The 23990-nt window shown below is 49.4% G+C and overlaps 2 protein-coding genes across 3 annotated transcripts in view; one reads left to right on the top strand and one right to left on the bottom strand.

Moving 5' to 3' along the window:
- The window catches only part of LOC132399580 (cyclic AMP-responsive element-binding protein 3-like protein 4), a 39271-nt gene extending 23573 nt beyond the window's left edge, over positions 1 to 15698 (bottom strand). Inside the window, exons 1-4 of one of the 2 annotated variants that reach the window (XM_059980091.1) lie at positions 15626 to 15698; positions 13952 to 14098; positions 13270 to 13528; positions 8062 to 8144 (exon numbers count right to left, since the gene is read on the bottom strand). In XM_059980091.1, the coding sequence (XP_059836074.1) occupies positions 8062 to 8144; positions 13270 to 13528; positions 13952 to 14098; positions 15626 to 15685 (549 nt within the window). In that variant the 5' untranslated portion in view covers positions 15686 to 15698. Of the gene's footprint in view, positions 1 to 8061; positions 8145 to 13269; positions 13529 to 13951; positions 14099 to 15232; positions 15388 to 15625 lie in introns of those variants that run through there. The other variant, XM_059980092.1, reaches the window with a different exon arrangement.
- Positions 15699 to 16189: 491 nt separating this feature from the next.
- slc39a1 (solute carrier family 39 member 1) lies at positions 16190 to 23617 on the top strand. The gene is made up of 3 exons (XM_059980093.1): positions 16190 to 16431; positions 20088 to 20215; positions 22732 to 23617. The coding sequence occupies exons 1-3, from the start codon at positions 16257 to 16259 to the stop codon at positions 23359 to 23361; spliced, it is 933 nt and encodes a 310-aa protein (XP_059836076.1). The 5' UTR covers positions 16190 to 16256; the 3' UTR covers positions 23362 to 23617.
- The last annotated feature ends 373 nt before the right edge of the window (positions 23618 to 23990 follow it).

Below are 23990 nucleotides of genomic sequence, written 5' to 3'. Positions count from 1 at the left end.
AATAAAGTCCTGACCTATTCAACCTTTCGCTGTAACTCAGTTTCTCAAGTCCCGGCAACATCCTTGTAAACCTTCTCTGCACTCTTTCAACCTTATTAATATCCTTCCTGTAATTAGGTGACCAAAACTGCACACAATGCTCCAAATTCGGCCTCACCGATGTCCTATACAACCTCACCATAACATTCCAACTTTTATACTTAATATTTTGATTTATAAAGGCCAATGTACCAAAAGCTCTCTTTATGACCCTATCTACCTGTGATGCCACTTTTAGGGAATTATGTATCTGTATTCCCAGATGCCCCTGGCACTGTCAGCTATGGTATGTAGGGAGATACCCTTGGCACTGTCAGCTCTGGTATGTAGAGAGATGCCCTTGGCACTGTCAGCTCTGGTATGTAGAGAGATGCCCTTGGCACTGTCAGCTATGGTATGTAGAGAGATGCCCTTGGCACTGTCAGCTCTGGTATGTAGAGAGATGCCCTTGGCACTGTCAGTTCTGGTATGTAGAGAGATGCCCTTGGCACTGTCAGCTCTGGTATGTAGAGAGATGCCCTTGGCACTGTCAGTTCTGGTATGTAGAGAGATGCCCTTGGCACTGTCAGTTCTGGTTTGTAGGGAGATGCCCTTGGCACTGTCAGTTCTGGTATGTAGAGAGATGCCCTTGGCACTGTCAGTTCTGGTATGTAGAGAGATGCCCTTGGCACTGTCAGTTCTGGTATGTAGAGAGATGCCCTTGGCACTGTCAGCTCTGGTTTGTAGGGAGATGCCCTTGGCACTGTCAGTTCTGGTTTGTAGGGAGATGCCCTTGGCACTGTCAGCTCTGGTTTGTAGGGAGATGCCCTTGGCACTGTCAGCTCTGGTTTGTAGGGAGTGCCCTCGGTGCAATCTCCAAAAGTATACTGAAGCAGCACATACAAGAAGATGCTGAAGTGTGTCGGTGCCAGAGCGCAGCCTTGCTTTACTCTGCTTCTCACTGGAAAATCTTCCAAAATTCAAGGTTTACTTGCATTTATTATGAAAGCATGTCTGCTATATACAACTCTGAGATTCCTCTTCTCCAGCTTGCCATGAAACAAAGAAAACCATGGAAGCAGTTCAAAGAAAAACATCAACCACCCCACCTCCATACTTGGAAAAAAATAAATAGTGTAAACAGCAACAAGAACATTAACCCTCCCACACACAAAAAATGTGAACAGCAACAAGAATATCAACTCCCTCATGTAAAAAACAACAAATCATGCAAATGACAACGAGAACATTATTGCACTAACGGCAACAAGAAAGAACCCGTGAAAACACAGAATATAAAAGCATCAAACGGAAAGAGTCCAATTTGAATAACAGTCCGCAAATTGCAGAACTTCGGTAACATCCTCCAACAGCATCGTGGGAGAGTTAGACCTTTTGAACAGGTGAGAGATCCGTCTCACGCAGACACTTTCTCTGGCAGCAGCAAGTGAGAGGCTGATAGATGGCGCTGAACGCTTCTCACCACATTCACTTCTATGTTTCAATCTTCCTCTACGTTCTAATTGGCAAGATGAGTGAGAAATGGTGTTGATCATGGGCTCTTTAAGCTTCTTGGCCTCCTGGAATCTTCTCAGAGAATACAAAGTGCCAGACTGCTCAATCGATCTCAAACTTATATCACAGCCTCCAACAGTATTAGAAACACAATTAAGACATAAAAGTAAAATAAAGTTTCATGTGCCATCTGGAAGGTGTCGTCCAAGGTAGCACAGTTTGCCAGCACCACCTTGACCGAAGTCGAGATTGATAAGTTAAAGCAAGCATAACTGTATACGTCTTCAGTGAAGGAAATGATCAAGCCCAGCAGTTTTGGAGGGCAGCCTATCTACTGCAACAAGCAGAAGAGCCCACTTTTGCTAACCAGGCCGAGCGCCTTTGTCAAGTCAATGCAATGAAGAATGGTTTTTACTGCTCTGGACATTTCTCCTAGAGCTGGCATAGTGAGAAGATCACATCCACAGTGCTCTGAAACCACACCACGACTCTGTGTAGCCCTGTTTAGTAGTGTGCTGTAGCCATGCCAAAGCAACTGGTGCAAAGGCCTTTCCCACGATGCTGAGGAGGCAGATGCCACGGTAGTCGTTACAGTCACTGTGATCGCCCTTGAATTGTACATGTTGGTGTCTCGCCTATCTTGTGGTACGAAGCCTTTCTCCTGGCAGAGACTGAGGAGCTCATGCAGGTGGTGCAGCAATATTGGTTTGCCACTTCTGGAGGTATACAGCGTTTCCAGGGGCCCTCCCACAAGTGAGATAGTCAATGGCTTTTCTGAGATCTTCCAGTGTTGGCAGTGTGTCTAGCTCCTCCGTGACTGGTGGATCTGGGATAGTTTCGATGCAGTGCTTGTCATCACATTCTGAGCTGAGTACAAATCTACATAGTGTTCAACCTAGTGTTGGAGCTGCTTGCCTTGATCAGATATGACTTCTCCATTCTTACACTTCAGAGGGGCAGTCTATAAGGTATAGGAGCAGAATTAGGCCATTTGCCTAATTGAGCCTGCTCCAACATTTCATCATGGCTGATCCATTTCCCTCTCAGCCCCAATCCCCTGCCTTCCCCCCGTGTCCCTTCATGCACTGACTAATCAAGAATCCATCAACCCTTGCCTTAAATATACCCAAAGACCTCCACAGCAGCCTGTCCACAAATTCAGCACTCCCTGACAAAAAAAACTCCTCCTCATCTTCATTCTAAGTGGACGTCCCTCTATTCTGAGGCTGTGTCCTCTTGTCCTAGACTCCACCACCATAGGAAACATTCTCTTCACATCCACTCTATCAAGGCCCTTCAACATTCGATAGGTTTCAATTAGATACCCCCTTATTTTTCTGAATTTCAGTGAGTAAAGGCCCAGAGCATCAGACGCCTCTCATATGATAAGCCTTCCGATCTCAGAATCATTTTCGTGAACCTCTTTCGAACCCTCTCTAGGACAAGGGGCCCAAAACTACTCACAGTACTCCAAATGAGGCCTTACCAGTGCTTTATAAAGCCTCAGCATTACATTCTTGCTTTTATATTCTAACCCTCTTGAAAAGAATGTTTAACCTTCCTCACTATCAACCCAACCTGAAAATTAACCTTAAGGGAATTCCACACAAGGACTCCCGAGTCCCTTTGCACCTCATATTTGTGAATTTTCTCTCCATTTAGAAAATAGTCTGTTTTTATTTCTCCTACCAAAGAGCATGACCGTACTCTTGCTGACACTGTATTCCATCTCCCTTTTCTTTGCCCATTCCCCTAATCCAAGTCCTTCTGGAGACTCTCTACTTCCTCAAAACTATCTGCCCTCCACCTGTCTTTGAATAATCCACAAACTTGTCCATCAAATCCATCATCCAAATCATTGATAGATAACGTAAAAAGGATCAGTCCCAACACAGACCCCTGTAGAGCACCAACCAGAAAAGGCTCCCTTTATTTACATGCTTTGCCTCCCGCCAACCAGCCACTGCTTTATACATCAAGAATCTTTCCTGTAATACTGTGAGCACATCGCTTGTTAAGCAGCTCACTTGTGGCACCTTGTCAAAGGCATTCTGAAAATCCAAATACACAACATCCACTGATTCTCCTATATCCATCCTCCTTGTTCAAAGAATTCCAACAGATTTGACAGGCAAGATTTTCCCTTCATGCTGACTATGACCTATTTTATCATGTGCCTCCAAATACCCCCAAACTACAACCTTAACTATCAACTCCAATATCTTACCAACCATCGATGACTAACCGGCCTATAATTTCCTTTCTTCTGCCCCTCTCCCTTCTTGAAGAGTGGAGTGACATTTTCAATTTTCCAGTCCTCTAGAACCATGTCAGTATCCATTGGTTCTTGAAAGATCATTACTAATGCTTCTGCAATCTCTTCAACCACCTCCTTCAGAACCCTTGAGTGCAGATTATCTGCTCCACCCCAGGGTTACGAAGGACAGAGGGACAGAGATCCTGTGGCCTTCTTGATGCCTTCACACATGCCTCATGCATCCAACGTCCGCAGCAGTTTGGATACTGCCGTACAAGTTCAGCCAGTAGTTGTTAGCACAGTAGGAAGCAATTTTCCGGGCCTTATTCCTTCTGGCTTTAAGAGGCTCTGGGGTGCTAGGGTTAGGATCGTTCTGGTAGGCAAGGAGGGCTCTTCTTTTGGCTTCATTCATTGGTTCCATTTCTTCCCAGCTTTCTTCATCTTAGTTGCTTGTGTGCATTCTCTCTTACCGAACAGTGATGGCTGAGTTGAAGATGGCATCGTGGAAACAGAACCACTTGCTCTCGATTAAGTTGTCATCATAGGTGGGGGCTGCCAAAGCATCTTCAACGCTATCAATGAACTTCTGCATTTGCTCGGCACTGAACACACAGCAAGTGTAGATACGTGGTCAACCGTCCCTCTTAGCTTCTTTGGTGCGGTCCTCACTTTGCTGGCTATGAGGAGTGGTGTCGCAGTCTGCATTGTGATAGCTATGGGTGATAAGGTGATGACAAGGTCTAACTGATGCCAGTGACGAGACCGTGGGTGCTTCCATGAGACCTTGTGAAGCTCCTTGCACTGGAGATATGTTTTGGTCATGCACAGTCCATAGTAACAGCACAGTCCTAGCAGCCTCCACCCATTTTTGCTCGTCTTTCTCACTCCATGTGGGCCCAAACAGCTGGGCCAGGCCTTGCTACTCTAGCATTGAAGTCTCCCAACAGGTACAACCCTTCAGTGCTAGATATCTTGGACAATGCTTCATCCAGTGCGCCGAAGAAGAGATTGTTATTTTCAGGGGTGGTGCCGAAAGTGGGAGTATAGATGCTGACAAAGTTGACCATGACAGATGACGTTGTCAGGTGGGGAGAGTGGATTAAGTCTGTTCTCCACCCAAGGGGGCTTAACAGCTGCAGTTAGTGTATTCCTCACAGTAAAGCCAACACCAGACAGACTTGGCTTATCTCAAGACTTCCCCTGCCAGAAGGAGGCATAGTTCGACTCTCTGATACAAGCCACTGTCTGCCAGATGAGTGTCTGTATTCAGTCAATGTCAATATTTGGTCTGCTCTCTGTCTGTGACAGCAGTCTTGTGAGCTTCATCAATCTGTTGGATGTTATTCATGAGCCCAGGACACATGGTCCAGCTTGCGACACGAACAGCTGGAGTCTCCTTGGTTCCTCCAGGTTTGCCTGGTGCAGGGTTTTAGCCTGCTCATTGAGGTTAGTCTCTAAGCTCCACACATCCAAAGAGGCAGGCCGTGGTGGGACAGCGCCTTACTGGCTGGGGGGGTGGGTGGTAGCTGTCCAATAAGATGCCATCATCTCACCCACCATCAGAAGGAAACCCTGGCGCTCGTTCCTTCACCGATCGGTCTGAGCTTAGAATTGGTAACTGTCACTTCCCATGTTCTGCTAAAGTCGTGATGTCACCGGAGTGACCCCTCCAGGTGCTGCAAGCCTGGGCAGGTGATACAGAGACTTTGGGCTGCCCAGATGGCAAGAAACCCCTGTGGCCTTGCTGATATAATCCAAAGGAAAGGTAGAACTGGTACAATTTGATACCTTCGTGGCTGCAGGAGTTGCTGGGAGGAGGCATAGTACGTCATCTTGCCACCTTCAGGGGTTCCACTCCAGATTTCCTGTCAGAGTTTACACCCTTAGCCTTCGTCTCTCCTGAGACTACCCCACATGGCAAGGCATGGTCAATGGATGCTCAAAGCATGTCCCTGGACCCAGGGTCTTCATACACTGAGACTGTCCGTCATGCCTTGACACTTCAAGGGTTTGGAATCAGAATTAGAATCAGGTTTAATATCACCAGGATATGCTGTGAAATTTGTTAACTTTGCACCAGCAGTACATAATAATAAGAGGGAAACACTGTGAATTATATTAGGTATATTAAATATGTACAATGTACTGTGTGTGTTAATCAAAATGGCTTCTTTGTTTGGTTAAGAGTAGGAATGCTTCTTTGTATGATAAGTGTTTTCTCTCGCAGTTGTTTAGCTTTGGACTTATGATATGGGGACTGTATTCATTTGTTGACCAATGGGGAATGTTATTTTGTCTTGTGGGTCTGGGAGAGGGGGTTTTTGCGGGTTTTCGGGGGAGTCGGGAGGAAGACGCCGAGGAAGGTGGACGTGTGCTGCTCTGCTCGGTTGACCACCCGGGTGGTCCCAGGTGCGAGGACGTGGAGGTCGGAGGAAAGTGACGAGGGGTCGAATGGTTCGATGGTTGAGCTCCAACGATGTGCACTAAACTGACTGAACTTTGATAAGTTGGTGCCTTTTACTTTATTTTCTTTTCCTTCATATATACTGTATTGCATAGTACTCTTCTAGTTCTAGTAAAATCTTTAAAGTGTATTCCATAACGGTATCTGGAGTGAGTTTGATATGGTGTGTGTATGCATGGCATAAACTTGATTCTCACAGCACCTGCATGTACGGGAGGTGGGGTTGGTGAGTGGCTGGATCTCCTTTTCCCCTAGACATATACCAGCCTGTTGGGCAAGTGTTACAAATAAATAATGAAAAAAATCAAAATAAAAAAGTTAGTGAGGCAGTGCTTGTCAGTTCACTGTCCATTCGGAAATCAGATGGCAGAGGGGAAGAAGCTGTTCCTCAATCATTGAGTGTGTCTTTTCAGGCTTGTGTTCCTGATGGTAACAATGAGAAGATGGCATGTCCTGGGTGATGGGGGAACTAGTACCCATGATGAGGCGGACTGAGATTACAGCTCTCTGCAGCTCATTTTTCTTTCTCATGGACCAACTGCCTGACAAAGCTAACGAGCTCTGCCTGCCCGAGTTCAGAGTCAGAATTGTCCTTCTTCACGACTGGCTGCCGGCCAAGGCGATTGAGGCAAGACTGCATCATACAATGTAGTGTGCTGAGCCGTCATCCAGGTCCAGACACCGCGGCTGGTGACCCCCAGCGCCGCCGTATGGGCCAGAGCGGTCCCTGGACTCCCCCCCCCCCCCCCCCACCAAAGGAGGACAAGAGCCTGTCAGTGGGCAGCAACGAACCTGTTGAGCTGGAGCAGCTGCGGCCTAAGCGGTGACAGTGGTGTTGGCTGGCCGTCAGTTCCTCCCCAGCACCCAAATTCCTGGCCGTCACCTCCCCCTCCATCCAGGATCACCGCCAATTAACACCCCTTGCCTTTTATCAGACAAGAGAGGGTAGCTGCCCTGGTGCAAGTCCACACACATCTCCCTGGGATGCTGCTTCGCCAGGGGGCATAAGAGCACAAGAAACAGGACTTGAGCACCAGCTCCTCAATCCTATCCCAGCAATCAGTACGATGGTGCCAACTCCTCTTCTCTCCCAGTTCCCCATCGCCCTCAGCTCCTCAATCTATCCATCAATTATTTGTTCACTTCCATCTTGAATGTATACTCCCCCCCCCCATGACAGAGAAATTGAGGGACTCACTCCCCTCCGAGAGAAGGGATTTTGAACTGACCCGCCCTCTCGTAGCTGCATCCCCATGTTCGAGACTGTCCCACTGGCGAAAACATCTCCAGATCTGTCCCCGTTGAGACATCTTGTGTGTGAATAATGTCACCTCCCTCTTCCTCCTCATAAAGCAATGAAGGACAGACCCAAACTGTCCAGTCTCTCTCGAAGAGACAACAGGCCCTCTCTCCCTGCAAGGGAACACTCCCTCCCACTTACCCTCCTTTCCCCTCTCTTCCTGCCCCCCTCAGATAGGGCACACATCCTCCCCTCTCCCTGCCATGAGATGCTCTCCCCTTCCTCAGCCAAGGGGCACTCCTTCTCCCTCTCTCTCACCCCCACTGGGGATCATTTCCTCCCTCTCCCCTAACCCAGTAGATACTTCTCCCTCTGCCTGACCTTCTGGGGCGACACTTCCTTTTCAACCTCAGGGATGACCTCCCCTTCCTCCTCTTTCCCTCCCACTGTGATAGGGGTCTGTACCCCATTTCTCGCCGCGACCCCTCCACTGGGCATACTATCCTGCCTCCTCCCTGTACCTCCCCACTCCAATTCCCCCCACCTCACCCTGGCCCCAGCTCCTACCGGCAGATCATCCATGGTGCCTGGATCCCTGCTGGCATCCACTACGCAGGACTCGGGCAGGAGCGCCTGGCTGTTCCAGCTGCCTGTAACGGGGGGAGGAAGCAAAACATCCTGTGGTGAATCCCTTCTTTGGCTATCGGGGTAGGGTAGGGTGGGGGAATTTGCAGTCTGATCCCTGATGCCCACAGGAATGCACCCTCTCTGGGACATCTGAGCACCCTGGACAACCTGCCCACTGAATTGTCATTGGGGTGGGGAGGCAAACCTTTTTTTGAGAGCGTGTGCCTAAAATGGCTTCTAAAGGAAAAATCCTCTTGAGTGCCATGGTAACGTTGCGCAGAGATTATCACTGATTAATCAATGAGTAACAAATATGGGCGATAATGTGGAACGGTCTCGATGTGGCCAAAAGGCCTTATTCTGCTCGTATCTTACAGTTTAATAAAAGTCCAATTGCAGTCTTTAATTTTAAAGTGAAAAACGATTAGCTCTATTGCTTGTTTACATGTTCATTGTTTTACTCTTAATAAAAGTTTAACAGACGGATTGAAATAAATGAAGTAGTTAAGAAAACATGTTCAAAAATTATCCATATCAATCTTATAAAAAGACAATTAAAAAAATAACTTCTCTTCTAAACAGTAGCTATTTACCATCCAAATATCAGGTTGAGTACCCCCTCTCAGAAATGCTTGGGGCCAGAAGTGTTTTGGATTTTCGTGGATTTTGGAAGGTATAATGAGATGGCTTGGAATCGTCATCACTTCCAACCAAATTTGTGTGCTACCAGAAAGCAGTGTTTGTCTTAGAAACACAGAAAACCTACAGCACAATACAGGTCCTTCGGCCCACAAAGCTTACACTTGTTCATCACACATATTTACTTAGGAATTGAAATATCACATGCCATTATCATGAAAATATAACATGTGCAGGATAACAAAAGCAGCCCAGCAGCATCGGCAGAAAACCTGAATGTACAACTAATGTGGGGGAGGGAAGGGGAGGGGTGGGAATTCCTTATTCTCCTTCCAACCCCTCCCCTCCATCCCTCCTTCCCCTTCTCCTTCCTAACCCTATCTCTCTGTTCCCTTCTCTCTTCTTCACCCACCCTCTCTCCCTACTGTTTTGCAAACCCTCTCCTTCAAACCCCTCGTCTCTCTCTCCTTAACCCCCTCCTTCACCCTCACTCTCCTTCATCTCCTTCTCTCCTTCACTCTAGTCTCCAATCTCTCTCCACTCTCTCCCTCCACCCCTTTCCACCCCCTCTCCCTCAACCCCCTCCCTCTCCACCCCTTTCAACTCCCCTTCACACACCTTATCTCTCTTTCATCTCCCCCTCCTTCACCCTCTCTCTACTTCACTCCAGCCTCCACTCTTTTTCACCCACATCCCCTCTCCCTCAACCCCTCACTCTTTCAAACTCCTCTCCCTCAGCCCCCACTCTTCCTTCCTTCAATATCTCATTCCTTCATCCCTCTCTCCACCTCCTCTCTCCACTCTCCTCTCCCCTTCACCCCCTAAATCTATCCCTTCACCCCATATTTCCCTTCCCCTCCCCTCCATTACCCCTTTGTCCCCCTTGCTCACCTTCAACACCCCTTCACACCCTATTTCTACACCTCCTTAACTCTCTCTCCTTCACTCCATCACTCTCCTTGACCCTTCCTCTCCTCTTTTATTCCCACTTTCTCCTTCAAACCCCCCTTTCTTTCACTCCTTCACAGCTTATCTCCCCTTTATCCTCCCCATCACTCTCTCTCTCTCCACCACCCCTTCACCACTTGTCACCCCCTCTCTCCCCTTCCCTTCCCCTTCTCTTCTCCCCCTCTATCTCTCCCCTTCACTCCCCCTTTCCCCTTCACAAACCCTCTCTCCTTCACACTGTTATGATCCCAGCCCCCTCCTTTGTGAGAATCGCAAGAGCACCCATTGAGGCGGGGGGGGGGGGGGGGGGGGGGGGGGAGGTCAGTAGACCCAGGAAGTGTGAGAGAGAGAAACGTGCCAAATTGCACGTCCCACCCGGGATACAGAATAAGATGCCAGCGACTATTGTCTCATGGAGACCACGTGAAAAGCCCCTGGGCTGATTGAGAGAGAGATTGCATCATCCCAACCTGATTGACACCTGCGACCCCGTGAGGAAGTATAAAGGAGAGTCTCAGGGGGACAGCCCCCTCAGACGCACCCAGAAGACACGAGAGAGTGGTCCCGCAGCAGCGGGAAGCCATTCTGAAGGAAGCCACGTGCGTTAGATTCGGGGATTGGAATTTGTGGCTGGAATCACAGAAAACCGCTTTTAACTAACATCGGGGAGAGGGAACCAACGCTCCCCCGATTTCACGGAAGATTCATCAAGACTCAGCAAGTTCTTTCTCTTCTCCCCCAATCTCTCTCTCTCGGTCGCCCCACGTGAGACCCAGCGACTTTCAAAGGGGCTGAGGCCTGCAGACTTTCTGAGTGACTTTTATATTTCCAACGGACAATCTATTAACCCCTAGACATCAGCAGAGCTCACTTCTTAATGATGATTATTAATATACCCGCACTTTAGATTGAGTGTTGACAATGTGCACTATCTGAATGTATGTATTAACCCTACTTTTGTGTCCCTTTATGAATAAAACATTTGAAAATAGTGACATCAGACTTCAACGGACCTCTCTATCTTTGCTGGTAAGTTCTCCAGTTACGGGATTCATAACAACACTCCTTCTCATTTACCCCCTCCTTCATCCCCTCTGCTTCACCCTCTCTCCTTCACAACCCCGCTCCCTCATTTACCCTCCCCTTCCTCTCCTTCACCTCCCCTTCTCACCCTCTCTTCTCTATCTCTCTCTCACCTTCACCCCCTCACTGTCACTCCCTATCTCTCTCCCCCTTCAATCCCCTCCGTCACCCCTCTCTCTCTCTCTCTCTCTCACTCCTTCACAGCCCCTCTATCTCCTTCATACCCCTTCTCCCTCATTTACAGTCCCCTCCACCTCCTCTCTGCTTCGCTCCTCCTCCTTCACTACCCTCCTCTCTCTCCCGCTCTCCCCTAAAACAGATCCTGCCTGTCCCATGCCAGCCCCAATGTCAAGGTTATCGGCACATCTTTTACATCCAAATCCCTGTCCAAACATCTTGTAAGTAGTACTGTTGTGTCTGTGTCTATTAGACATCGGAGCAGAATTAGGCCATTTGCCCATTGAGGTCCACAACAGAGAACAGCAGAGAATTAGGACACAGATCAGCACATCACAGAAACCAGCCTCACTTTCGTGGACTCCCTCTACACTTCTCACCTCTTTTGGCTAAGCAGTTAGCGTAATGTTAACAGTTAGACACACCACACACCCTGGACATTCTCTCTCATAGGGCAGAAGATACAAAAGCCTGAAAGTATGTACCAGCAGGTTCAAGGACAGCTTCGATTCCACTGTCATCAGAGTACTGATAAGACAGATTCTTGACCACACAATCTACACTGGCATAGCCCTGCATTTTATTATCTGCTTGCACTGCACTTTCTGTGTAACTATACCTCTGTTTGCAAATAAACTTTTCACCGTGTCTTGCCCAGGACCACCAGAAACTGGCAGAGAGTTGTGGGCTCGGCTCAGCACATCATGGAAACCAGCCTCCCTCTCCACAGACTCTGTCTACACTCCTCACTGCTTCAGGAAGCATACAACTTTTTAAAAAAATGGGTGTTGCAGGACAGGCCAGCAGGAAGGAGGAGGGCTGAGAGACTGTCACAGCCCATATGGCAAGAAAAGTGGTTTAGAAGTGATTTTTTTACAACCTCAGAGCAGTGAGATATTTTCACAGGAAACGTCTCTCTCCAGCTTAGTCCCAGCTAGACGGCTGCAAGAACACGTCATTGTTTGAACGTTTTGATATCCTCGTAGACCTGATTTACACATCAGTACCTTCACAGCTGGAGTTCAACCCATATAAGTGTAAGGTGGTTCATTTTGGTAGGTCAAATATGATGGCAGAATATAGTATTAATGGCAAGACTCTTGGCAGTGTGGAGGATCAGAGGGATCTTGGGGCACAAATCCATAGGACTCTCAAAGCTGCTGCACAGGTTGACTCTGTGGTTAAGAAAGCATTGGCCTCCATCAACCGTGGGATTGAGTTTAACAGCCGAGAGGTAAAGTTGCAGCTATATACGACCCTGGTCAGACCCCACTTGGAGTACTGTGCTCAGTTCTGGTCGCCTCACTACAGGAAGGATGTGGAAACCATAGAGAGGGTGCAGAGGAGATTTACAAGGATGTTGCCTGGATTGGGGAGTATGCCTTATGAAAATAGGTTGAGTGAACTTTTTCCTTGCAGCCTACTTTCCTTGGAGTGACGGAGGATGAGGGGTGACTTGATAGAGGTGTATAAGATGATGAGAGGCATTGACCATGTGGATAGTCAAAGGCTTTTATCCCCCAGGGCTGAAATGGCAAGCATGAGAGGGCTCAGTTTTAAGGTGCTTGGAAGTAGGTGCAGAGGAGATGTCAGGGATAAGTGCTTTTACACAGAAAGTGGGGAGTGCGTGGAATGGGCTGCCACGATCATGGTAAAGGCGGAGATGATAGGGTCTTTTAAGGGACTCCATGGACAGGTACATGGAGCTCAGAAAAATACAGGGCTATGGGTAAGGACATGTTCGGCACAGCATTGTGTGCCAAACAGCCAGTATTGTGCTGCAGGATTTCTTCGTTTCCATGTTACCCGAAATTTCAAAATTCAAAAAAAAACTTTAAAATCCAACATCAGAAATGGAAGTATTCCACAAGTGCTGGGAAGGTTCTCTGAGCACCAGAGGCAATGGTTTGATGATCATGAAACAAGCAAAGATCCGTCACAACCAACTGAAAATTGAAGGCAATTCAGCAGGCTGCTGCAGAAAGTTTAAAAAAGGCACAGCAACTAATTTTTAACTATTTTAAATAACTTAAAGAGGAAATGTCTGCTGATTACAAAGCTTTAATAATATGTGAAGATAAAAGTCTAACACAAGAACAAATCTGGTGGGGGGGAGGAGAGGGAGGGGTAGAAAAGGGGGAGGTAGGGAGTGAAGTGGAAGTGGGGAGGGGGGAGGAGCGTAGAGAGAAGGGGCAAGGGGGAGGTAGAGGGGGGAGGTGGAGAGGGGGAGAGTGGTGGTACGGGGAGAAGAGAGTTGGGTGGGGATGCCAACATTCCTACCCTTTCTCAGGGATCACTGACCAAGATCGATGGAGACCAGATCGGCCCCGGAAGACTCCGACTTCACGCTGACCCCATACACAAGCTGGAAGAGGCGGGCGGGTGTTGTCTCGGCAGGAAGGGGACTGTCAGGCCGCTGGTCGTCGGAGATGCCGCTGTCCGCTTCAGAAGCTGATTCGGCCGCGCCAGCTTTTTTGCTGCTGCTGCTGCTGTTGTTGTACACCTCGTTGGGGTTAACGCGACTCTGAAGCAGCTCGTCAAGTTCCATCTTACCCACAACCTTTGAGGAGAGAGACCTCAGCCTCGGGAGGATAAATACCCAACCACCGGTCCCAAACCCAAACTTCAAATCTCTCACTCGGAGAATGACAGGTGGGATGTGGGACGTCTTATATGAGGAGTAGCGGGAAGAAATTCCAGAGCCTGGAGCAGAGAGAGGTGGTGGTGATAAGGTTCAGGAATGTTCAGGGGATTGAGAGTGTCAAAGGCCAGTGGGGTGAGAGAGAGAGAGAGCGAGAGAGAGGAAGAGGAGCCCGAGGGGGTGACAGAAATGGGGAGGGGGCAGGGGCTGGTGGGGGTCACAGTCAGGGCAGGGTGCGGGGGGGGGGGGTCACAGAGATGAGGATGCATGAGATAATGAAGATGGTGTCATTTTATGATCAATATACACGTTAGGGGCCAACTCTTCATTGATATCACTCACCCCAGATCTGGTGGCTGACCAGTTAGGCACCCCTTCTTCTACCTCTTCCTGTCCCTCAATGGAGTCCAGATAGCCATTCCTGAGGAAAATTCCCTCCTGTTGCTCCTGAAAACTGACCAGTAGGTCCTGGTCGCCAGGATTCATTTCCTCAGAAACAAAGAAGAAAACAAGTACTTCATTTGGCACCACATTCTCAGATTAAATCACCAAATCAAACATCAGAAACAGCACATGGTAAATACAGAGTGAAACTCCCTCCACATCATCCTATTGCACACTCCCGGGGTCAGACGCAGAGTGAAGCTCCCTCCACACCGTCCCATCACACACTCCCGGGGTCAGACACAGAGTGAAGCTCCCTCTACACTGTCCATCACACACTCGCGGGGTCAGACACAGAGTGAAACTCCCTCTACACCATCCCATCACACACTCCCGGGGTCAGACACAGAGTGAAACTCCATCTACACCGTCCCATCGCACACTCCCAGGGTTGGACACAGAGTGAAACTCCCTCTACACCATCCCATCACACACTCGCGGGGTCAGACACAGAGTGAAACTCCCTCCACACCATCCCATCACACACTCCTGGAGTCAGACGCAGAGTGAAACTCCCTCTACACTGTCCCATCACACACTCCTGGGGTCAGACACAGAGTGAAGCTCCATCTACACTGTCCCATCACACACTCCCGGGGTCAGACACAGAGTGAAACTCCCTCCACACCGCCCCATCACACACTCCTGGGGTCAGACACAGAGTAAAGCTCCATCTACACCGTCCCATCACACACTCCCGGGGTCAGACACAGAGTGAAACTCCCTCTGCACCGTCCCATCACACACTCCCAGGGTCAGACACAGAGTGAAACTCCCTCCACACTGCCCCATCACACACTCCTGGGGTCAGACACAGAGTGAAACTCCCTCTACACTGTCCCATCAGAATCCTATGGTAGCAACAGGTTATGGGGTCTGTTAGTTACACAGAGAAGGGCTTTCAATACATTGTCTATGGATGAGTAGTCATATAACGTCAAGGTCAGAGCATTGAGGAGTCAGTCAGCCACACAGTGATGCAACGCCCTATATTCTGGTGGGGAATCATCGTTTCTCTACTTTGTCAAGAATTGTTAAGATTGCCTTTAGTTCTTCTAATTGTTCATAAAGAGAAATCCAATCTGCTTAATTTAGTGATACAAATATCCATTCACTCAGCGAAGTCTGGAGGTGCAAACCTGCTCTACCCTGTCTCAAAAGTAATGGTATCGTTCTTACGGAAGGAGACCAAAACTGTGCGCAGTTTCCCAGGTGTGGTGTGGCCATCTCTCTGCACAGTAGCTATCGTTGGTTTCCTACAGTCGTCGGTCAGTGACATCCTGCGGGACTGTGTTTTTGTGCTTGCACGGGACCTGGGCTGTGCAGGATGCAAAGATCCTGGACTGGCCCTGCCCACCTTATAATAAAGGTAAACGCAGCGACATATACTTTGACAAGCTGTTATTTTGCACATTTTCTTAGCATTCCCAATCAAGTGTTGAATGTACATTTTTTAAATGTCTTCCTCTTTGCCTTAGCACTCTATTAAATTGCAGGAGATGATTTTAAAAGTGCTGTCAGATCAGAAAGTCCCTCACACAAACACCCTGCCTCCATACTTGGACAACTTACCACAACTTCCAACCTGGCACCAATGACGTCACCACTCCCTAATCCAGCCCAACTGCGCATGTCAGGAATCTGAGGCCTCCCCTACTGCAAACCGATTGGTCTAATTTAGTGACCTGCCGGGCTGATTCGTTGCCCGGCAGCTGCCCGCCAGATTTGTAAATCTATGGTAAATCTTTGACAAGTACATTTCAAAGATTACAGTTCCAGACATGAATTATACGTCTAGAACTAAAGTATTTTGGATACTGTCGTGATCCCACAGCGATTCCGTTTGGTTTGTAATCAGGAACGGTTCGGTCTGCGCCCCTCATAAACATGGCGTCGGATTATTTCCCGCAGACCTGATGACGTATTTAGGACGCCCATTTTGAGACGAGACGAACCCCGCCCCCTGGAACCGATCCATGTGCTTTTGCATCAAACTCCGCCTCTTTTTATAATTTGAATGACATTTCGACAGAGAGCTGCCCCCCGGCTCCGATTGATTGGTCAGTTCTATGTCAATCGGAGTCCAAGTCGAAACGCGAGTGGCTGTTCGTGCTGGCACCCCGCCTCACCCCTCCGCTCCGGCCCGCCCGCCCGCCTCCTGGGCCGGCGTCAATGGGGTGGATGGTGTGCCTGGCTTGAGCTGATGGGAGACGCGGGGCCTGGGAAGATGCCGCTGGAGCCGGGTGTCGATTTGAAGATGAGTCCCAGGCTAGAGGTGAAGGTGGCCTCCCTCGCCTTGCTGCTGGTCCTGACCGTGCTGTGCGGGCTCTTGCCGGTGTGCGTCATGAGGGTTGTGGCCGGCGGCTGTGTGGGCGCAGGTGAGGAGGCCGCTGGGGTCTGGAAAGTTAGATGTACCCTGGGGGTGGTGGTCGGGGTCGGAAGACGGGTTTAGACTGATGTCATCCACAGCTCTGGATGAAGTGGGTGGTGGGCGTTAAACTTAAATATTAGTGGTCAAAAGGAGGCAGGTTGGTGATTCAAACGCCCCCTCGAATGTTGGGGGGCGATGGGAGGGAGGTGGTTAACAGATGAGGCAATAACGGAGAGGGGCTTAGTTGTTATTTTTATTTCAGTAAGTGGTTACCTATAGCCGAAATGAGGGTGAATTACCAGTCCTTCCCAGCTGAGACAGTGAGTACAGAAAAGGGATAATTGTAGCCCCTCGGAGCGAGGTGGAGGGCTAGGATTCCCCTTTCCCAGCTGAGATGGGGAAGGTGAGAGTGGGCCCTCTTCCAGGTGAGATGGTGAGGTGAGAGTTGATTGTGTTGAACTGTTGGAGGATGTAGTTAATTGTGCTTGTTTTTTGGTGGGGGGCAGTGGGTGAACCCCCACCTCCAGGCAAGATGGCAATGACGGATTAATTGGGGTTGGTGCCCCCTGCAAGTAAATGGCCAGGCAGGGATTTTGACAATGCCTACCTCCAGGCAAAATGGTGAAAGGACTGTCAAATGTTCTCCCTCTGTAGGTGAGATAGGGAGGAAAGTGGGTTGGGTGCTTAATCATGTTGCTGTCCAGGTGGGACAGGGAGGGGGAGCTGGGTGGTCAAGCGCTGCACTATTTTGTTCCCGGGTGAATTGGGATGAGGAGCTGAGATCTTAACGATTAGCAGGGCTGTGAGGAAGTGTTATTTTGACATGAGTTAGAAAGGGGAAAGAAGTCATGGTCGTACGTCAGGCATTTCCCGAAACATAGCTGTGAACGTTCTGCTGGCCCTGACTATTTCGGCTATATTTTAGGAGTTTGATGTGGTTTGGCATATCAACAAAAAACACTCAAAAACTTCTATAGTTGTACCGTGGAGAGCATTCTGACAGGCTGCATCACTGCCTGGTATGGAGGGGCTACTGCACAGGACCGAAAGAAGCTGCAGAAGATTGTAAATCTAGTCAGCTCCATCTTGGGCACTAGCCTACAAAGTACCCAGGACATCTTGAGGTTGTGGTGTCTCAGACAGGCAGTGTCCATTATTAAAGACCTCCAGCACCCAGGGCATGCCCTTTTCTCACTGTTACCATCAGGGAGGAGGTACAGAAGCCTGAAGGCACACACTCAGCAATTCAGGAACAGCTTCTTCCCCTCTACCATTAGATTCCCCTCTACCATTAGATTCCCCTCTACCATTTAGGTTCCTAAATGGACATTGAAGCTTTAGACACTACCACACTTTTTTTAATATACAATATTTCTGTTTTTGCACATTTTTAAAATCATCTCAATATACTTAATTGATTTACTTGTTTATTAGTTATCATTACTTTTTTCCCCCTCTGCTATATTACGTATTGCATTGAGCTGCTGCTGCTAAGTTAACAAATTTCATGTCACATGCCGGTGATAATAAACCTGATTCTGATTCTGACCCTATTAGCAGATACTGAGGTGGGGGGGGGAGGTGTAGGGTTCATTGCAGTTTACAAGTTGGGGTCATCCTTAGTACAGGCTTTGGGAGCTGGTTTGTCACACATTGTACAAATATTTACAATGGTGTATTTACACAGGTCCCTGTTGTAATCAGTTTCCACAGATGGATTGTGTGACAGATTTAGTACATGATACTAAAATGCTTAATTTGGACGAGGTCGAGAATGTGGTTGATTAGCTTGTGTTTGCTAGCTTGCATTGTCTGCTGGTTAAGTATTAGCTGGAATCTGTAAAACACATCTGTGTTCAAAGATCAAATTTATTATCAAAGTACATGTGTCACCATATTCGTCTTGCACATAACAAAGATGGACAAACAACCAATGTCCAAAAAAAACAGCAATCTGTGCAAACACAACGAAAAATATGTAGGCAATAAATATTGAGAGCATGAACTGTAGAGTCCTTAAGAATAATTCCATAGGTTATGGAATCTGGTTCCAGAGCTTGATGGTTGAGAGGTAATAACTGTTCCTGAACCTGTTGGTGTGTGGGACTTCAAGCTCCTGAACCTCATTCCCAATGCCAGCAGTGAGAAGGGAGCCTGTCCTGGATGGCGGGCGTTCTTGATGGATGCTAATTTCCTGTAAATGTGCTCAATGGTAGAAAGGGTTGTACCTGTGACGGACAGGGCTGTATCCATTACTGTTTGTGGTCTGTTCATTGGTGTTCCCATTGGTGTACTCAACACTGCACATGGACAAAAGCTTGTCAAAGATACAGCCATAATCTCAACCCCCTTCTGCCTCCATTATCCCTCTCCCTCCAGACCTAGTTTGTGTCAACACACTCAAGGATGCACTGGGGGCAGCTTGCAGGAGTCCCCACTCCAGCACCGAAGTAACATGTCCATGATGCTTGGCAGGACAACACGGCGAAAAAAAACATGCCAAGTAACAACAGCAAAACAAGCTTTCTTCCACAGGCACACGCCTACCTACCCCAGGACAGGCCTGCTTTTTCAGGCTCCAGCAGATCGTGGGTTCACAGACATTGCGCCCTGACTTCCCCAGTGGTCTCGCTGAGAGTCGTAGACTTGGGGCTTAACTTGTGGACACCCAGTCAATTTTCACTCTGCGATCCAGACTTCGGATCGACCTTTGATCTGGACTCCCTCCAGCTGTCTGTATCCCAGGTGCCGGGTTTCTCACCTGAAGCCGCTCCCTTCCTTTAGCACCGCACTCTTGGGCTGCACTTTTAATCACCTGCTTCTATCCTTGTTTGCAAGATTATCAATTTTTTGGCCATGTCTCCTGGGATCTGCCTTAATGGTTCATTACATTATTGGGACAAAGGAATTTTCAACGAAATTCCAACACACAAAGTGCCGGGGGAATTCAGCAGGTCAGGCAACATCTACGGAAGGAAATAAACTGTCAACGTTTTTGTCTGAGACCCTTCATCAGGACTGGAAAAGAAAGAGGCAGAAGCCACAATCGGAAGGTGGGCGGAGGGGAAGGAGTACAAGTTGGCAGGTGATAGGTGAGCCTGGTTGGGTGGGGGGGGGGTGAAGAAAGAAATGGGAGGTGAAATGTAGAGGTAAAGGGCTGAAGAGGGAAGAATCTGATGGAGGAGAGTGAACCATGGAAAAGGAAAGGGAGGGGCACCAGAGAGGTATTTGGGCAAGTGAGAAGAGAATGGGTGAGAGGGGAACCAGAATGGAGGATGTGAAAAGGGGAAGTGTGGAAAGGTTACGAGAAGGTAGTTCATGCTATCAGGTTGGAGGCTACCCAGACAGAATATGAAGTGTTGCTCCTCCAACCTGAGCGTGGCCGTGTGAATAGCCTTGTGGCGGTAGGGGAGGCTGTGGGTGGATGTCAGTGTTTAATGAATTGGTAGCTCAGTCTAACATCGTGGGCCAGTGGCTTTTTCCTATGCTGTACTGTTCTGTGGCTTTGTCCAACCTGACTTCAATGGGCTGAATGGCTCCTGTGCCCTGGTCTGTACCGGGGGTTAGTCCCGTCTGTCGGACTTCCTGCAGCATGTATGTTGCAGTCAGCCGGAGTGTTACCCCTGATGTATTTTATACCTGGTTTTAACACCCTTTCTCCAGGCCATCGCCGCGTTCTCAGTCTGCTCAGCTGCCTGGCTGGTGGGGTGTTCCTGGCCACCTGCCTCCTGGACCTGATTCCGGACTTCCTGTCGGACATGGCTGCAGTGTTGGACAAGATGAAGATCACCGTGAGTATCCCCTCCTTTCCCCTGTGTGGCAGTGTGAAATGACTTTGGTGGAGGGGGCTAGGTTAACATCTCCATTGGGTGAACCAAGAATGATTGTGGGACACTTCACTCTGTCTGCCACAAAAGGTGGGATCTCCCAGTGGCTACCCATTACAGTTTGAGTTGCCATTCTCTTTCTGATATTTCATTCGGATAGCCTCCAACTTGATGGCGTGACTGTGGATTTCAGAATCTGCTCTAGTATCACAGGCACACAAACCAGAGGGGCAGGCATTTCCCCACCACATTTCAACACACGAAGACCAGGCGAGGGGGATGATGACACCCCCTCAACCTGAATATCCAAACTGCAAAATCAAGTGCTGTGTGTGGGCCAGCTGCTACACCAGAGGTGCTTGGAGTGGGGGGTTGGGGGTGGACATTTCCCGATCAGCATGAATCAGATCTTATTGACACTGCGAGTGTGCAGGAAGCTTGTGGTTCCCTATCTCCAAACAGGAAGGTTGGTGCTCTTGCCCTTTCTGCATTTGCTGTGCATCGCAATTGCCAAACCCAGTCGTTCTTGTGCAACAGCATAATGGATCTGGACTTGTTCCACTGGTTTTTTTAATCAACCTGGGCACTTGATGGAAAAGCTAACAGTCACCGCTGCCTCCAGGAGGAGATTTGGTGGCACTCATTGGGCATCGTCTCAGCACAGAAACAGTCCACGTTGGAATGAGGCCAGAGCAAGTGTGCCATTGCACAACAGTTTGGCAACTGCCGGGGTGGCACATCTGTGCCGCAGTTAGTGCAACGCGATTGCAGCAACAGTGACCCAGGTTCAATTCCATTGCCGTCTGCAAGAAGTTCTCCCTGTGATGGAGTAGTGCGGGCTAGTAGGTTAATTGGTCAGGTGCGTGATCAGCTAATGCGTATAATTTCAAGGTGTTTGGATGAAAGTAAAGAGGGAATGGCAGTGGTAGTTTTACACAATGTTAAGTGAGTGGTGGAGGTGGATCCATTAGGGGCACTTAAGAGACCCCGATCCTCTCCTTTATTAAGAGATGCTGCCATGTCTTTACACTGCAAACATAAGCGTGGTTGCGATGGTCTTAAAGATGCCACGTGCACACGGTGGGGGGGGGGGGATGAACATGCACACAAATGTTACGCAGTCAGCGCTGGATCAAAGCAGAGACAGGACAGGAATCTGGAGCAGCAAACTACTCGATAGGTTGAGTAATATCTGTGGGGGTGGGGATTGTCAGCGTTCAGGGTTGAAACCCTGCACCGAAGCTGAGAGGGAGCGGAGAAGTGTGAAAGACGATAGGCAGGTTGAGTGGGGGGGGGGGGGGGAGGAGATGAATAGTGGCACAGGAGGAAGAATGAAATGCATGGAATGTACTGGGGGAGGGGGAAGAGAGTGAAGGTGGAGACAGCTTCTGGGGGGGGGGGGCACGATGTAGAAATTCCTCTTGATCAATCCTTATCCCATCCCCCAACGCCACTTGTTCCAAACTTTGGGAAAGTTGCTATTTCCCCAAACCCTTCATTTGTCCATTTTGCTGATCCTTGGTAAATTGCAAAGCTACCTTTGTTAGTGTGTGACTCTTTCTTAGCTGTTGCATTTCAATGATTTTAGCTTTCCTGAAGCTGCCAAGAAGGTAAAGCAATCTGCGGTGAACTGACATGTCCGTTACTGATATGGTCTTGTGAGAAGTCCCATAAAATAATCCCCACTCCTTCCCAAAGCTGATACAGCGCACAGCTAAAATAAAACCCAAAGCTACCTCGACACAGACACAGAGTGTCTCCCGGGGTCAGACACAGAGTGAAACTCCCTCCACACCGTCCCATCACACACTCCCGGGGTCAGACACAGAGTGAAGCTCCCTCCACACCGTCCCATCACACACTCTCGGGGTCAGACACAGAGTGAAGCTCCCTCCACACCGTCCCATCACACACTCCCGGGGTCAGGCACAGAGTGAAACTCCCTCCACACCGTCCCATCACACACTCCCGGGGTCAGACACAGAGCGAAGCTCCCTCCACACTGTCCCATCACACACTCCCGGGGTCAGACGCAGAGTGAAGCTCCCTCCACACCGTCCCATCACACACTCCCGGGGTCAGGCACAGAGTGAAACTCCCTCCACACCGTCCCATCACACACTCCCGGGGTCAGGCACAGAGTGAAACTCCCTCCACACCGTCCCATCACACACTCCCGGGGTCAGGCACAGAGTGAATCTCCCTCCACACTGTCCCATCACACACTCCCGGGGTCAGACACAGAGCGAAGCTCCCTCCACACTGTCCCATCACACACTCCCGGGGTCAGACGCAGAGTGAAGCTCCCTCTACATAATCCCAAACCATGGTGGGCCCATGGAGGGACTCTGCAGCCACAATAAACCAATAAAGGTCGATGTGCTACTGTTTGCTGCCACTGGCCCTGGGTAATCAGGACATCGAGCACTGACACTGACGGTCTTGCACCTCTCTCTTCCCCCCACCCCCCATTCCTGCAGCTGGAGTTCCCCCTGCCAGAATTCATCGTCGCCATGGGCTTCTTCCTGGTGCTGATCATGGAGCAGATCACACTGGCCTGCCGGGACCAGATGGCAGACACTGACGAGCAGAGCAGGTCCCTGTTGGGCCATCCGTCGCCCCCGGAGAACCCTTCCTTCCATTTCCACGTGGACTTCAACTCCCACTCGGCCATCCGTTGCGTGGTGCTTGTGCTGGCACTCTCCCTACACTCAGTTTTTGAGGGGCTGGCGCTAGGCGTGCAGGAGACGGGCGCCAGAGTGGTGGAGATCTGCATTGCCCTGTCCGTTCACAAGTGCATTGTGGCCTTCAGCCTGACTCTGAAACTGGTGCAGAGCAGGCTGAGGTTGGCAGTGGTGGTGGCTTGTGTTGTGACCTTTGCTGTCATGTCACCGCTGGGCATCGGGGTGGGCATTGTGCTGACCGAGGACTCCAGCCACCAGCTCGTCCGCGCTGTGCTGGAGGGCATAGCTACTGGCACCTTCATCTACATCACCTTCATGGAGATTCTACCCCACGAGCTCAACTCGCCCCACCATCGTATCCTCAAGGTCGTAATGCTTATCCTGGGTTTCTCCCTCATTACCGGTGTCCTCTTTATCAAGGTGTGAGGAGAATGAGCTGAAGGTACATTCCTGTGTCTCCTCTCTTCCCATCACTCGGATTCTTTGTTTTAACCCCACGCCTCCATTTGGCTTCCTGTGGTCTGGCAAGTGGTCATTCAATTTCCCACTACAGCTGGCCTCTCCTCTCTCTCTCTCTCTCTCTCTCTCTCTCCTTCACTCATCTCAGTCCCTCTCTCACTCTGTCTAATCTCTCCCCTTACCCTCTTACCCTCTCCCCTCCTTTTCTCTGATTTCTTTCTCTCCTCCCCCCCCCCCTTTTGAACTCTCAAAGTTCCCTTTCCCCTCTATCTGTCTCATTCTCACTTGTTACACCATCGCTATCTGTGAGCACTTTGCCCAGTGACTCACTGACATGGGTGCTTCCTCTGAACCATCTGAGTACACAGCTGCTGGGACTGCAACCCCTCTCCCTGCCCCAACCAAAACCTCTTGAGTAACCATGTGTGAGAGGCAGAGGGTGGAAGACCACGGGGAGCCAGGGGTCTGAAACTCTGAGCTGCAGGGACCCAGATGCAGCCTGTCCCTGGAAGCTCCACTGCCTGTCTCCACGCCTCCCTGCCCCCCCCCCCCGACCCACCTGAGTGGGTTCTGTTGCTGGTGAAATGATCGAGTGG

The sequence above is a fragment of the Hypanus sabinus genome, chromosome 9, assembly GCF_030144855.1.
Source record: "Hypanus sabinus isolate sHypSab1 chromosome 9, sHypSab1.hap1, whole genome shotgun sequence".
NCBI classification, from domain to species: domain Eukaryota; kingdom Metazoa; phylum Chordata; class Chondrichthyes; order Myliobatiformes; family Dasyatidae; genus Hypanus; species Hypanus sabinus.
The sequence above is the reverse complement of the archived record's forward strand: the minus strand, read 5'-3'. Positions and strand labels throughout refer to the sequence as shown.

Coding starts and splice junctions, on each gene's coding strand:
- slc39a1 (XM_059980093.1), top strand. CDS start 16,257: ATGGGAGACGCGGGGCCTGGGAAGATGCCGCTGGAGCCGGGTGTCGAT. Junction 16,432..20,087: donor CGGCGGCTGTGTGGGCGCAG/GTGAGGAGGCCG, acceptor CCCTTTCTCCAG/GCCATCGCCGCGTTCTCAGT. Junction 20,216..22,731: donor TGGACAAGATGAAGATCACC/GTGAGTATCCCC, acceptor CCATTCCTGCAG/CTGGAGTTCCCCCTGCCAGA.